Consider the following 16976-nt stretch of genomic DNA (forward strand, 5'->3'; position numbering starts at 1 on the left):
GTGTTGTAGAAAATATTTTCTCTTTATGTCTAAGGACTATACATAAATACAAATATGTTTGTATTACTACTACTTAGTAAGACAACCTAAGAAGGAATTCATGGATATAAGTCATTTACCCTTTAGATGATTTGAAGCAGTCACTTCAATTCTAGGGCTTCTGCCCACCAGGTAACTAGCGGTGTTTTGTATATTCTGGATTCTTGTTTCCTTGTCTGATGTGTTTTATTTTTTTTCAAATTCAAACAAACAAACAAAAGCTGTAGCAGGCAAATTCAGAATCCAGTTGGCCACAGAAAAAAAAAAAATGAAGTGATTCAGTTGATTATTATTAGGACAAGAAAATATGTGCAGGATAGAACCATTTGGGACAAATATGAAAGTAAAAAGTAGATGGCCCTGTATCTAATTTGTTGCAAGATGCAGACTGATTGGTGTGAAGAGTAATGTTAAGATATAATATTAAGATATTATATCTTAAGAAAGATATTAACTTAAACAGAAATTTGTGTGGAAAGATTTATATTACACAGCCATTCTAGTATTTTATACTTTTATTTTAGTGTTTTCAATTCACAGAGAAAATTTTACTAAATATGGGAACAGAAATATTGATTGTTAAACTAAAGCTGAAAATACCGTTGTTTTTGTCGTTGTTTCTAAGCTGTTTCCAACCTGTGTTTTTTGTAATTTTTTGTTTTAGAGATAGAAATATAAGAGAACTTGAGATGCTTTGTATTAAATATAAGCCAGCTAATACATGAAGTTTGCAAGGAAATACCCTAAAGTACAGTTAATTTTGTCCATATAATGTCAGGGTTTTGTTTGTTTGTTTGTTTTTAATCATTAATTTGGCATTTTCTTCTTGTGCATTTTAGTGAGCAGTTGATATATGCAAGTAGTAAAGTCAGAAAAACCAAAATAAAATTGTATAACTGAAATAACATAAAGGCAAAAAATCTGGAAATACTCACCACAGTAAAAATGTTTCTCATCAGACTTGTCTTTACAATGAGCAATGCCATCACATGTCAGTTGATAATCAATGCATTCACCATTTCCACATTCAAACTCAGAATAAATGTTGCAAGTAGAATTCTTAGCTAAAAATAAAATATATCAACACGTTATTTTTATACCTGTTACCCTTAGTGAAAATGAGAACAATATTTGGCTGCACTTGTATTAATCTCCTCTACAGTTTTAGAACACCAAAGTACAAAAAACCCCACAGCATCAAAATTTAAAAGCTCCCACACAGTAGTGGCCTGTAAGAGTGATAACTGATTTGTACATTTCTTGATATTTCACAGGAGTGAGGGCCAATATCTAAATAAGAAACACTCTTCAGACATTTCATGTTAGGGCAGAATTCCAATGCAAGGTAGGAGAGAGCCTGTAAAAGATATATATATATCCATGAACCAAGAGAGATTTGAACATGTAGTGAAGCAAGTTAAAGGCAGTAACTCTGATGAGATGATGACTTTGTTATTACTGTTCTCAACATTTCTTTACCTACATGCCTCTCCACAGCTTGTATATAATCATTTCTTAGGAGACGTTTTAAAAAGCTCTTCAATATAGCACATCCAAGAGCAAGAAGTAAATACTCACCATTACCTAGCGGTTAATTTGGACTCAACTCTCTTGGTGTACTGCACAGCTGCTCAGTGTGTACACAAGTGCCAGGATCAATGTACTTAACACACAATGTTAAGGCGATTGATTAACACACAAGGAAGAAAACCTGTTGTTTATACTTCACTTCTTTTTATTCAGAAAAAAATAATCATTGGTAGACATGAAAATTTTGTCTTCTCTCCTTTTCAGAGCAAATATTATATTTATTATTTTAATGGAGAGATGTACATATAATATTTTGACTTCTTTCTCTTGCATATTGATTTTCCGTTAGTTCGGTTAAAAAAAATAATAAAGTATTGCAGTATTAACACAGAATGATTTGGTTGTGAACTTTGTTACAGTACATTTGCTTTATATGCATGGGTCTGAATGAAATATCAAAGTTGAGAGAAAGGAGAAGTACACAGGACAGATCAAGAGGAAAAATGGGGAAAATATACTGTTTAGTATGTTTGTTGTTGTTGTTGTTTGTTTTTTGCTTGTTTCCATTATAATTACTTCTGCACAATTTCAGGAGGAACAGATGTCCACTACATGCAAAAGTCAAGCCAACATAATTTGAAAATAATTCTTGATTTGAGTTGAATATGAAGAAAAACACAAAAGTTCTGAAAATGTGGATTCTGGACAAGGTGAGGTCTGATCCTCAATATATAGAGTCCTTTAAATTTCAATCATGTTATCACATAACTGCTCTACTTTTTTTTTTTTTCTTTTTCTTTTTCTATTTTTTTTCCCCTTTCTCAGCATTGTAAGGGGTAAGATGTTAGGGAAAGTCATCTGCAGTTAGCTTTGTAGTTCATCTAGTTCAGTATTTTAGACTGTAATCTTTAGAAAAAGTGTCCCCCTCCCAAAAAAAAAAAAAAAAAAGGAAAAAAAATCAAAATGTACGGGTAGCTTGCCTTCAGTTGAAGTCTGACAGTAAACCATAGATTTTTAGTATAGATTTTTATAGATAGTATAGATTTTTTCAAATCCCAATTTTCAGAAACAAAAGATTCAGAACTTTCAGAACTGTTTAGTTGATTACAAACAAGTAGTCAGTGTAGTCTTATTATACATATAATCATCCAATTCCTCTTTTAATTTTACTAAAGCTCTGTCTAAAGAATCTTCACTGGGAGTAAGCTATGTATGCACATCACATCCTTCCGGCACATAGTTCCATGTTCATAAACATCAATTCTGCATAGGGAAATTGTGATCTTAGGAAGCTACAATGGATGACCACATATTCTGAACCACTGGTGAACTTGAAAAAACAGTTATTTCTTATTTTCCTTATCATGTGTTGAGACATACTGGTTCAGAGCATGGAAAGATGTGGCAAGAAGAAAAATTGAGCAGAACATTGTCAAAACAAAACAAAACAAAAACAATCAACCAAACAAAAAGAAAACCAATTTCCAAGTAGTCTTCCAACTTAAAGTGATACATTGGCCAACAGCTCAAGCACAGACTCTGCAAGATTAAGTATGACAGCCCTATTTATTCAGTTACAATTATTTTATATATTGTAGGACATGTGTATTGGGTTTATGTGGCAAGGTTGTGGTAGTGGTGGGCTGTAGGGGTGTCCTCTGTGAGCAGAGCCCAGAAACTGTCCCACGTTAGATAAGGGCCAGTTTCAGCAAAGGGACCTGCTGCTGGCCAGAGCCGAGCTGCTAAATTATGTTGTTTGTGCCTCTGTAACAGCAGATTTAAGGAAGGGAAAAACCAACTGCTGCACAACAGCAGCTGGGAGAGCGAGGAGTGAAAGCCAGCCCTGCAGTTCTTAAGGTCAGTGCAGCAGGAGGGCAGGAGGTGCTCCAAGCATGCAGCACAAGTTCCACTGCAGCCTGTGGAGAGGCCCCTGGTGGAGTAGGCTGTCCCCCTGCAGCCCATGGGTCCCACATGGAGCAGATCTCCACGCTGCAGCCTGTGGAGGAGCCCCCGGTGGAGCAGGTGGATGTGGCCTGGAGGAGGCTGCGGCCCATGGAGAGCCTCCGCAGGAGCAGGCCCTGGGCCAGAGCTGCGGCCCGTGGAGAGGAGTCCACGCAGGAGCAGGGGTCTGGGGGGAGCTGCCACCCACCCGTGGGGGATCCATGCTGGAGCAGTTTGCTCCTGGGAGATGAAGCCCGTGGTACGGAGCCGTGTGGGTGCAGTTCTTGAAGAGCTGCTCAAGAACTGCATCCCGTGGGAGGGGCCCCACGTGGAGCGGGGGCAGAGAGTGACTGATGGAGCAGCAAAGACAAAGTACTACATACTGACTACAGCCCCCATTCCCCATTCCCCTGCGCCGCTTGGTGGGAGGAGGTGAAAGAGGGTAGATGGGGGAAGGTGTTTTTAGTTTGTTTTGAATTTCTCACTGCTCTACCTTGTTAGTAATAGGTAATGAATTTTATTAATCTCCCCATGCTGAGTCTGTTTTGCCTCTAACAATAATTGTTGAGTGATATCCCTGCCCTTATTTCAACCCCTGAGACCTTTTCATTGTATTTTCTCCCCCTTTCCCTTTAAGGAGGGGGACTGAGCGAGCAGTTCTGGTGGAGCTCAGCTGCCCAGCTGAGTAAAACCACCACAACATGAAAGAGAAGTACTCAACAGAAAGAAACGGCAAATAAATGTTAAGTAGAATACAACTACCCAAACTGAAATTTAAGGAGGGAATAAATATTAATGCTTTTTAACCTTCCAGAAGTCTTGTGAGACATAAATTAGTTAAAAGCCTGTTATGTGCCAAGCTTTCAAAAAAAAAAAAAAAAAAAAAGAATTGTAAATACTGCTAGAGCAGTATTTATAGTATATATGAGCAATCAAATTAATGACTTGGGTCAACTATCTTTGCTTGTGATAGTCAACTGCATCACACCACAGCAAAAACACTGCATCAGCTAGTATTACTTACTCACACATCTGTTATCATCTACCAGTATTCTGTCCCCTCTACATGAACAGTTCACTCGTCCGTCAGGAGTCAGAAGGCATAAATCATGACAGCCACCATTCATTTGTGCACAAGGAGATAATTCACCTGAAAAACAAACAGGACAAGATAGACTCTGTTTTATTAAATTTGCTTCAACGGCCAACATCTTAGAGAGAGCAACGATCACCGTATTTCAGATTTATGGGCAATTGGTTCATGTTTTATCAGTCAGATGAAAATGTCAGCATGCCTCAGAGGCTAGCATGTTAAAGATAAACAAATGGAGTTATTTTGAATATAATCACTAAACAAAACCCACAACATTCAGAACTGTAGGTATTTGACAAGAAATGATTTAGCTACTATCAGAAGAATACCTGTAGCAGCCAATGTTCATTCAATACTATTTAGTTACCTGGAGAAGAGGTTGTATCACACCTTTTGTTACCAGTTCATACAACAACAATTTATGAAATGTTGCAAAATGTTTTAACTTTATTAAAACTAAGTAAAATTATTTAAATTGGTAATATGGAATCAAGAAAATAGTGTATTTTCTTTTGTAACTTACAACTGTTAGTATCATTAGCAACAGCAATAATGCCCATTGGCTGATGTGGGATGTCAGAACGAAGAACTTTTGTATCTCCTCCTGTATATTTACTGGAACGCAGAATAGCTCTTCTCACCCCATCTGACCAAAAGATATAATCATCATATACTGCCAGGCTGAGAAAGGTGCCTGGTCCAGATTTAACAATGACCTAGAATACATAAGCACAGAAGAAGAACATGAACAGGACTGTTGTCTCTGAAAAAAAAAAAAAATTAGTTTCTTTATAATTTCTTTTTTTTTAATTATTATTATTATTATTCTGTGCTTACAGCACCTGGAAAAAAGAGATAACAACACACAAAATGTCTTAAAATGACAAGGGTTAACTTACTTATCAATACTTCAAAGTTTTGCAACTCCAGGTTTTCATTACTCCATAAGTCAAAAATCACAATTTAACTAAATGCACTTGTAAAAATACCTGGTCAGTACACTACCTGCTTAATAGCCTGAACAGAACAGAGAAAAAGAGATACTGTAGAAAGGCTGAACATCTACAAATTGCGTCTTTATGAATCAAACTGAGAAGTAAGTTTCAGAATTGGAGTCTTTGTCACTATGTTGACATTAGAAATGTGAACCCAACACACAAAAAATGCTTTATGTTTTAAGATCACAAAATTAAAGCTCCTCAGTCACCATAATAATTATCAGTTTAAAGCCTAGAAAGAAATTATGAGTTTCAGTTTGAATTAAAACTGCAGAAATACAATGAATTTAATTTGTCTGTCTCAATTCTTCTTAAATATTTTCATATATGTTCTTTCTTTCTGCTTATTGGAATGAAAAATTTAACATGTACAGTTTCTGTTCTGAAGAACGTCACACATTTGTAATCTGTCCTCTAGTTTAAAATTTAATTTTATCTGAACAGCAGATTTATTGGAAGGGACTCATTATTTTTCCATTAGAATTTTTGAAAGATAATGAAAACAAATAATATTCTAAACATGCTTATTGCATTTTATTCTTTTATGTTTCTATATGAAAATTAGTGACTTAGCTACACGTATTAAGTGGGAACAATTCTGATCCAGGATGGATTTTATATCTAGCTTCTGCTTGTCATAGGTAAGCTGGGATAAAAGCTGAAAAAGAGTATTTTAAACAACCCAACAGAAATCTTTTTTTTTTTTTTTTTTTTTTTTTTTTAATAACCGTCAGTGTTCAGCCTATATCTCTACCTAGGTTACCATGTTTGTTTGTTTTTTTTTTTTTCTTTTCATCTCCTATGTGTCCTTTTTCCTCTTTCCCAAAGGCCTTTTTAATAATGGCATGAGTTCATGGAAATCAGCTTGAAACGCAGAGCATAATTATTGGCATACACACAGCACATTTTATGAATTTGAGCTACTCATGCTGACTGCACATATGCACATGGGCTGTACTGTGCATGCAGAGCCAGCTGGTACACAATTCAGCCTACCTGCCCGTGGGTGATGTGTGCCATGTTTTTTAAATGATAGCAGGAGAAAAAAGTAATATGGTCAATCCCATATTAAAATAAATCTTTGTCATCATGCAAAGAAATCACTTAGTAGAGAGGACATCTAGATTCAATTTCCTGGAATAATAAAACATTTTTCCCACTACAACTCTGCCTTTGACTTTTCAGCACCATTCAAATGGGAAGTATTTATCTCTATAAATTATGACTCTTAACAAGGGTCCTTTACATGTGTATTAATTACACAATACTAATTTTCAATATTATGAACGATAATGAGAATCCTCATCTAGTGTTAAATGTATGCCAATCTCTATTAGAATTTACTGAGAACATGTGGTTTTAAAATAATCTTATTCTCCATATCCTTATAAATTATTGTTGTCTTTTAATTAATTCCTTCTTTCAGTTAATTTCTGTCAGGTTACCAACGTTGCACATCAAGATAATTTTGCAAACAGACCCAAGTTAACACTCACATCGCTGTCAGCCATCTAGCTTCCATACATTAGAGGACTTTATTGATGAGTGGCCTCTTTCATCAATTTCAATCTTAGCATTAATTTACAGAACTATTTAAATAAAGCAACTCACCGATGATAATTAAGTGAAATCCCTGGCAAAACAGCTTAGCAAGTTTAGAAGCTAGGGGGCATTTTACTCTTTGCATTGATTCTGTACTTCTTCCAACATAGGCTGATCGAAAATACAGGCATGTGGAAATTCAAGAAACATATGTTCTTTTTGATTAGATTTGCAACAGAAAAGAATCAAGAACAGAACATTCCCATTACAACTAATATATTTATAATACTGAATAGAGAAAATTGAAAAAGCCACCAAAATTTCACTTCTGGTACCGTTAATTTCCAAGATTATCCATAATTCCATCTGCTTTTCAAACACAGAAAGAATGAATTGCTTAAAAAGTCCCAAACCTAACAATAAACTATCATAATTAGAAGAACAGAAGAGACAAAACATGATGAACTTAAATGTCTAGGTGGCAGATGCAGCATGTTTTGAAAAAAAAAAATATATATATATATTAACCTTTTTTTCTGCCCTGTTATTTCTTCTAGTTCTGTTTAACAAAATCACACAAGAGCAGTAGAAATTTATTAGATAGTTTCTCTACAGAGAATGGGTTAAATCTTATTTTATTACTTGACAACAAGTCAATCTTATTAAAACATCTGCCTTCTGGTGGGCCTTTTTTTTTAGTTCAGGTTAATTTCCATATCTCATCATTTATTAACATAGAGAGAATAAAGCAATGTGATTCTTTAACTCAGAACCATGTTCAGGATCTGGATCTTTTTGTAACTGCTCCTGACCAGATCTTAGTGAGAATCTTTTATAAGACTTTTTAGCACATTCTGATTTTAATGGAGTTAGACAGTCTTCATTTATAATTGCTAATATTTTGTATGCTTTATCTCTCTTTTAGCTGCCTTGGCCAATCTCAATTCTGATCTGCTTCACTGAGTTATCCACCTACTTCTTAAAGTAACGTTGGTGTCATGGTGAATATCTTCCAAGAACTGACCAAAATTACAATACTGTCCTCAGTCACACCTGTCTTTCAAATAAATATAATGACATGTCTGGAAAGTAATTTGAGATGTCAATCATAAAGTCAAGCTTTTTGTAAATGCACAGCAAAACCTTTAACATCTGTTTCTGTATTAAGTAATCTGGTGGAACAGATATGATAAAAAGTTACTGAAAATGGAAGTTGAACACCAACTTCGGAAGTATTTTTGCTTAACTGCTTAAATACAGTATTCTAAAAATACTGTAAATACAATACATACAATACAATAAAAAAAAAGTCTTACAGAAATTGAAGGCTATAATTACTGAAAGATAAAGTAAAGATGGAGAAACCTCTAAAATGCATTTTAACAATCACATCTGTAGGCCCACAAAAACATAACTGAGAACAAAATATTTGTATTATAGATGTTAGAAGATAATCAGACTTCTGTTTACAGAACACTAACTATAGATGTAGGTTCCAGATCTGTAAAACATTACAGGGCATACAATATTGAATGAGAATAAAATAAAATAAAATAAAATAAAATAAAATAAAATAAAATAAAATAAAATAAAATAAAATAAAATAAAATAAAATAAAATAAAATAAAATAAATCAAAAATACAAAGATACAAAAGATAAAAAAAAAAAAGTACAAAGATACAAAAAAAAAAGTTCTAAAACATGCTATCAGTTTTATCAGCTCTGTTCATGCCTAAAATGTTATATCTAAAGCAACACTGAGCAACCAAATACGGCTGTGCCACAATGTAAAATCTAATGGAAGGCACGGTCAAAAATTGAAGAAAAAAAGGAAAGGGATTGTCAAAAAATGACAATAGCCAGATTTATTTTTAAACAAAGTTCTGATAAGGTAGAACAATAAATGTTAAAAAAAATAAAATAAACAAAAAACAACTGCATATCGTTTAAGTAAGAAAAAGTAACAACTATAACAAAAATAACCTTCCAAACTTGGAAGAGTACTTCAGCAACCACATATTAAATGAACTCTAACACTCCATTTAAAAGATACAACTCAATACTGCTAAATTATGTTCTATCCATTCATTGTACTAGATTACTGTGGTGAGCAGAATAAAAAAAGCAGCTACCTGAAAGAAATTCATTATATTACATTAGCATTTCATGTTCTACCCTACAATTGCTATCTTTGTTAACCTATCTGAAACTAGAAAGCATCAAAGCAGACACAGTGAGGAAACAGGTAATTGGTTTAAAGTATTTTTAGGGGTGGCTGAGAGCAAGACCTTGCTGAAAAACCCTAGAAAATCTCAGACCACCACAATGTGGGAATGATTTTTACTTGTGTCATCCTAATGTTACAGAAACCGGATATCTTGCCAGGCTGGATAACATACCAAGAATAAAACACTTCTGCCCTAGAAATACTTCACCAGATCAATAATACAATTTCATGGTTTGATTCTGGCATTCTTAGTAAGAACACATCTATGAGATGATGAGCAACTCTGATGAAGCACTGCCAGTGAGGTCAATACAGCTTAAGAAGATCTGAATGAAGATGCATGATATACATGACAATACCAAACTAATGCAAGAAAAGAACTCAGGAAACACGCACGATTCCATTTCTCCACATTTATCCTTCCTTCTTTTTGTTAGTTATGTCAAAAAAGACAATATATTATTTTCTGCCTGAACTTCTCATTGTTATAAAATTTAAGCTCCTGATTGCCCTCTGTTCTTCCAAGGGATATATCAGTTAAACATCTGTGAAAGAAAATTTTGTTGGAAAGTTTGAGGAAATTCAAGTTTCATGTGTACCTTGTAACTTTCTCATACGTGTTTTCCTGAATTTTATTCCGAGGTAACAGGTATGGTGGGACATGTGTATGGTGGATCTGATTAAGTATTTTGCTGTCTATATGTTTCTTGATACAGATTGCAATCGGTTTTTAAATTCTTTGCAGTTTGACACTGATTTTGGAACCATGGTCTTGAGGTTTCGAAAATAAACCATATTCTGAAGGTATGACTATATTTCTTGTATTATCTAGCTCCCATACTTTACATTATTTATAACATTAAGAAAAGGCAAATAGCTGTACATACTAAGCATGAAAAGATAAATACCCTAGTTGACTGTGTTAGTTGTTATATCCTGAAAAATTGTTTGCCTGTCATAACACGTTGTGTGCCATCACACGTGAAAACTCAGATCAGCATTTCTGACAATGGCGTTGATTCTCCCAAAACAGGTATTGGTGTTGGATGACAGCGATAGCTATAGTATAGCTTTGTATAAGTCACCCACTACAGCTCCCAAAAAAGCTTTCAGCATGCTGTTGTAACTTGTAACTGCAAATCTTACTACTTTTAGGAGCTTTTTTGTTTAATGTAACAGAGAAGGAGAGTTAAAAGTGCAGAAAGCCAAATGAAGAGATGATAGACTAGAAGAGGTAGAAGTGTCAACAATCAATGCCTGAAAGAATTAAATGACTAGTTTGTCTTGCTGATGCAAACTGAAAGCCAGAGGTTTTGATGAAAAGGTGGAATTTTAGTAATGGTTTCTGCAATTAAACGACATTATCTCCCATTTCATGTTTGCAATGCATATTTTGTTCTATCCTGTGCAGGATCAGAAAAGCAAAACTAAATACCAAAGGAAAACAGAAAAAAGGAGCAGTACAAGACAGAGGTATGGACCAAAAAGTAAAAATGTAGCCAAAATATATAGGAAAAAAAGTCAAATCTAACAGGAAAAAATAAATAAAGCATAAGAAAATGATGTAAGAATTCCTGTTGATCTAGAAGAAATGCAAAAGAATATCCGCTCTAGAAATGGGTATTTTCTAGCAAAACATTTAAAGCCCAGAAAATATTATTATTTTCAATTTTACTACTAAGAAGCTAAACAAGGTGTTTAGTGACATGTTCTTCATTTACTTTATTGTGGACTTTGGGAGGTACAAGTTCCCTGAATGGAAGGCCTCATGAAATATCAGAAATGTAGAACTAAACATGCAAGTATGTTGTGAACACAGACCAACTACCTTTAATATATTCCAACCAAAACATAAGCTAACTGAGCACTCCAGCACCAAAATGTATGATGATAGAAGAGTAAAGGAGTACAAACATACTTTAAAATTGAGATTTAGAAAAGTAGGAAATGAGATTTGTAGAGTAACACACTCATAAGCATTACACAAGAGAAATTCTGGTGATTTCAGCAAAGCTTTACACACAAAGAAAAATTATAATTCTCCTATGAAAAGTAGAATATCTCTCTATGTCTTCTACTGATTTCTACATTTTTCCCCACCATTTTCCAAGTTTATACAGATTTTTTAGTGCAGTGGTGCTTCAGAACCAATATCAATGTAGAGATATTGGTAATGGTCTGCATATTCAGAATTTCACAAATTGGAATGTGCCAAGGTAATAAAGCACTACTTCTAGGTCAGATTTTTTTTTCAGTTTAAGATATAATATACAACTAATAGTAGAAGAAACATTATTTTTGTAACATTTTGTTCACTTTAAAGATGGTAACAAATGCAAACTAACAGATTTGCAGTGAATATATTTGTGATTTATGTTTTACTTACATATCTTTGTGATCCATCATATTCACACCTCTCTATTTTTCCCAAGCTGCCATCTGAAAAGTAAAGTTTCTCCGCCCTATGATCAATGGTGAGTCCATTAGGTGTCAGAATATCTGTACTAATGATAACCTGTGCATTCTTGCCTGAGAGAGTAGATCTCATGATGCTTGGGAGCTGCTCATTCCAGTTAGTCCAAAACATTAAGCTGTATTAAAATCAAAATAATAAAGAAAACCATAAGATACATTTTATAATTTAATTCTCTTTATGGAATGAACAACAGAAAAAATACATGCCAAAGGACTTGTATGTAAAAGAGGGATAATAGGGAATCAAGTGACCTTGGTATGTTCTACAGTGGGCACATCAGGCTCCTGGCTGATGTTGAACAATGGTAGACAAAATGTTGTGGAATGAGATATGGATGTAATTTATACACTCATCGAAAGTGGTGGTAGGGGAAGTGAGACTGCCCATTTGCATTAGCTGAAATTTCTTGAAATCAGCTTGGATTTTTAATGTACCATGAAAATGCAATCAATATTTGATCTGAAACATAAAAACATACAAAATCTTGTAGCTTCATTCTGTGATTGCTTTAAAAAAATTATACTAAAGTTTGTCTTGTAAAACAAGAAATCCACTAAACCTTCATAGGGTTCAGCTGTATGAGATGACTGTGAAATAAAGAAATGAAAAAGGTCATGCTGTTTTCTTGACATTAGTTAAAAATCAAAATCTGGTAAAAGCATCATCATCATCATACATACTTTTGACATTCATCTAGAGCTAACACATGTGGATGATCATCTTCAGACATTGTTATTACTGCTTCCCGGTTGAATGCTCCTCGACGTCTCTGGTCAACGGTGTGTCTTGTGATTGAGGATGTGGTTGAACTGGTCCAATACAGAGTGTCCCAAGCTCTATGATAAGCAAGTCCCTCCACTGACCCAACATCTGGAAAACATGGTTACAGAAAGAGCAAATAAAACTCCTTTTAAAGAGACCTTTTCTTATTTAAGTTGATCCTGCAAAATCTCAGAGTTGGGAGAATCACAGAATTCAGCCTATTATTCCTTTCAGTTATCATCGGTATCATCAATTCCTTTATACTTCCACCTTCCACCTGTGTTGTTTTTGTTTGTTTGTTTGTTGTTGTTGTTGTTTTTTCATGGAACCAAAGTTAAAAAATATTGAAAAATATGGGGAGCAAGATCACTCTTAATATCCTTGTACTGTATTTGTCAATGCTAGCACTTGTTGAAATAATATTTTCACTACAGTGTCTCCAGCAAATACATTAGAAATAATAAGCTTTTATTCAAGATGGCAGTAAATTAGTTACAAGTTTGGTCTTCATTTAAGAGAAGTCTTGGCATGTTTTTACTAATTACTTGTACTATTTCACCTTATCTTTGGATGTATTTTGTAACAGATATACACATTACATTAATAGGGATCAAAATGTCCTGTTACTGTTATATGAGTAGGCTTTTATAAAACATCTGAAACACATTGAAAAAAGACCAGCTTTGAATGTTGTAGCATCAATACACTGTTTTAGTAAGCCACAATACCACACTCTTTCTTTCTACATAAAAAATGCGTTAGAAACAAAAGCAAATATTAATAAGCAGCTAAAACATATATTTAACATCCAGAAAAGATAAATTGCATCTGATTTCAATGTATAAAAGTGACAGACTGTGAGAATTAGTAATTATTTCCTACCATTATTTTTGAATTACCACAGAAATGCATGTTGATTACTTCACTTATTATTTTGTTAGAAACAATTTTAGACCAGAAGGTTCATACAGCTATTAATGAACTATAGAAGACAAAACCTAAAAATATAATAAGGATTACATTATGCTGATTTACACTCAGCTTTCAGGAAGATGTAATTTTTACCATGCAATTCATACAAACAGAACAGAAAGTCCCCAAATCACACCAAAAGTTTAATCACACCAAAATTGCTAACACTAAATTAAAACTATGAAGTAAATAATTAATCAGTATTTTAGATTTCTCTTTCTTTGCATTTGGAGATCTCCTGATTACATTTTCATGATTTAACTGTAGAGAAGTCACAGCAAATTACTTAAAGAAGAAAGGACAGAAGAAATAAATTGGATGACACTCCTTAAATGGAGGTGAATATATGTAGAAAAGCTATCCCTACCTATGAAGGGGAATTAATGAATAAAATATATTTAGTTCACTTAAAGTAACTCAAGAAAGTGAATGAGTTTTAAACTGGCATTGAAGGCAACTTGAAAATTACAAAAAATTATTCTGACCATTGTAAAGGTTACCTTTTAGATAAGAATTCTGGATGTGACAAAGATTAACGGGTTACAAGTATTTCTTTAAGAGAAAATTCATATTCATTTGTTTTTAATTTTAAGCATGAAAACATATTGAGATATAGCAAATGAATGCTTCTTTCCTTATTTTTTACTTTTTTTTATTTTTTAATATACATCACAATTTGAAATCAAAGAGAGGTAGTTCTTTCAAACAACAGGACAGAGATGTGCAAGTACTTTAGTACTTTAAAACCAGTTAGAACATGCCTGAATGCTGGCTTATAATCAGCTATGGTTTACATAGTTTCTGGTATCATCTTTCTGTATGATAAATTAAGAAAGCTAGTTGCTTCATTCTTGGATATTGCAACCATGAGCTCCCACACCACATGCATATTACTTTATGCCAGGAATGAATGAAACAACTAATTCCTCCTGAAATGTACTCTGGCATGGTTCTGGCAAAAAAAATATGCTGCTGAAACAACACTGCAGGAAGTATAAAAAGTACAATGCCAGACTTCGTTCCTTTTGTCCACAGACCTCCCAACCACTGAAATCTGTACTTCTCAAACACACCATAACTTTCTCACACCATACTTCAGGACATGCAAAAAATATTCCTGACAACGTAACATTAAAATATTACTCTTAGGGCTGACATGGCCAGCACAGTATTTTAGGCAACATGAAACAGATGAAATCCTAACAATAATAATTTCTCAGAGCAAGAGAAACACAAGATAGGATTAAATGGAAACTTGGGATTGTCTAAAACATCGTTAAGGCACTAGGCCAAGCACTGTGTACGTGAACCATTTTGCACCCTGGTCTGGATCCAGGATTATTTCCAGGGCAGAAATCTGAGATATAGGTACTGATACACTTCTTGGTCGATTTTTGCAAACCTTCGATTAAACTGTGAAATTAAAAGAAATTTTAGGAAAAATGATAAATGTTAAAAATATAGAACCATGAAAACAATTCTAATTTAATCTATTAATTTCCATTTCACTTATGTTGAATTCTTCCAATTTGCCATTGCCAGTTCTGTATACTATACTGACATTTTCTGACCAATTCTGCATATTACTTATCATGAACAAACCATCAGAGCATTTATCCTTTTTTTTTTTTTTTTTTTTTACCCTTTCATATCTGTGCAAGTTGAATGTTTCCTTAATTTCCTTAATTATGGAATTTTTTCGAAAAATTAAACCAAGCCTTTTGCTTGGTGGATAAAGACATAACCTTTAGGTGAAGATTTAACGAAGATTTGCAGCAAATCATGCAGCAATCGAAAGGCACCTATCAGAAAATAACAACAAACCAAACCAAACAAACAACAACACATTTCCCTCATGTAACCTTTTGAATTTCTGTCAACTTCAGCTTTGTTACTTGTCTGTACCTGTCAAGAGATTCAAAAGCAACCTGTTTGTACAACATAGACTAAGACTGTTCTGTACTAGAAAAAGGATAGTGATGTTCCTGCCACAACTAAAATGATTAAAATGGTCTTGAAATAGAAGATATATGTGGGTTTACTTGTAATTTCTATGCTTAAGAGGTCCTTATTTTTCTACAGAAATCATGTTCTTGTATAATCATTAACATTATTAAATTGGACAAATACATCAAACTGCAACTCCAGATCAGGGTGTGTAATATATTCCTACAGTATGAATATTGTGAAAAATGAAACGGTCACTTCTAAATTTTAAGAGTCATGGACAATTTTGCCATATATGGAGAAACATTTAGCATACAGATGAAAAATAAATATTCCTCTTGTTTGAATTAAAAAACTAAATGTTCTGTTTTGAAAAACCTTGCAATATACGCATGTTCTGAATGGACAAGAACTTCAACAAAGTAATCAATAAAAACACTATTTAAGAGAGAACAACAGCAACAATTCTAAAAGAAAAATTTGAAAGCTAATAAAAATACAATAAATCTCTAAGATTAAGAGAATTTCAAAGTCTTAGACTTAAGAGAAAAAAAGTAATCTGAAAGGTTATTGCTTAGAGTCAGGCTGTAAAGGATGCCCAAAATCAAATATCTGAAAGAACTTCTTCACGGTGAGGGTGATGGAGCACTGGAACAGGCTGCCCAGGAAGGTTGTGGAGTCTCCTTCTCTGGAGATATTTAAAGCCCGTCTGGATGCCTACCTGGGCAGCCTGCTCTAAGGAACCTGCTTTGGCAGGGGGGTTGGACCTGATGATCTTTCGAGGTCCCTTCCTGTGATTCTGTGATATTCAGTTATGGAAATGTGTTTTCATAAAAAGAATTTCAGGAACTACCTGAAGTATTTGTGATCTTTTAAAGATCTCCTTAAAGATCTCCTTTAAGGTCTCCTTATAGACTGATCTCACCTTTGAGCAACCTAAATGTGAAACTATTAAACAGCTCAGGTGACCTGTGAGTGGATGATGAGGTTTTCTTAAACACCACAAAATCACTTTGACTAAAATATATGCTTAGTCAGAAAGAAAAGTCAGTTAGAAAGAAAAAAGAAAAGAAAAAACACTATATGAACACTATCTGTAAGACAAGAATTAAATGCTAACTAAATATTGTCTGCTGAAAACATATACCAAGTGCATATGTTTAGTTCCACTGGAAATAAAAATCCTGAAGAAGTAATACCAAGAATTCTCCTTTATTTTTCAACAAACTTTTTTGATCATGTTGCTCACTTATGAAATTGAGAACTCCACCGAAACAAAAGATAATCATTTAATACTTTTTAAAAACCACAAATCTGTAAGGAAAGTGGTTTTAAAGTCAGTGACATAAGGACCAGACAGTAAGTGCTAAAGTCATCCAAGAATTAGATAAATTCTTACAATGGAAAACAAAACTACTTTTGTTCTTATTAACATTGAGTATGAACAG

The 16976-nt window shown here is 33.8% G+C and overlaps 1 protein-coding gene across 1 annotated transcript in view; it reads right to left on the bottom strand.

The window, feature by feature from the left end:
- Positions 1–16976, bottom strand: part of LRP1B (LDL receptor related protein 1B) — a 501801-nt gene that overhangs the window by 127851 nt on the left and 356974 nt on the right. The window contains 5 exon segments of the mRNA XM_032190067.1: positions 975–1103; positions 4535–4660; positions 5127–5319; positions 11758–11962; positions 12528–12717. Of these exon segments, the coding sequence (XP_032045958.1) occupies positions 975–1103; positions 4535–4660; positions 5127–5319; positions 11758–11962; positions 12528–12717 (843 nt within the window).

The sequence above is a fragment of the Aythya fuligula genome, chromosome 6, assembly GCF_009819795.1.
Source record: "Aythya fuligula isolate bAytFul2 chromosome 6, bAytFul2.pri, whole genome shotgun sequence".
NCBI lineage: Eukaryota > Metazoa > Chordata > Aves > Anseriformes > Anatidae > Aythya > Aythya fuligula.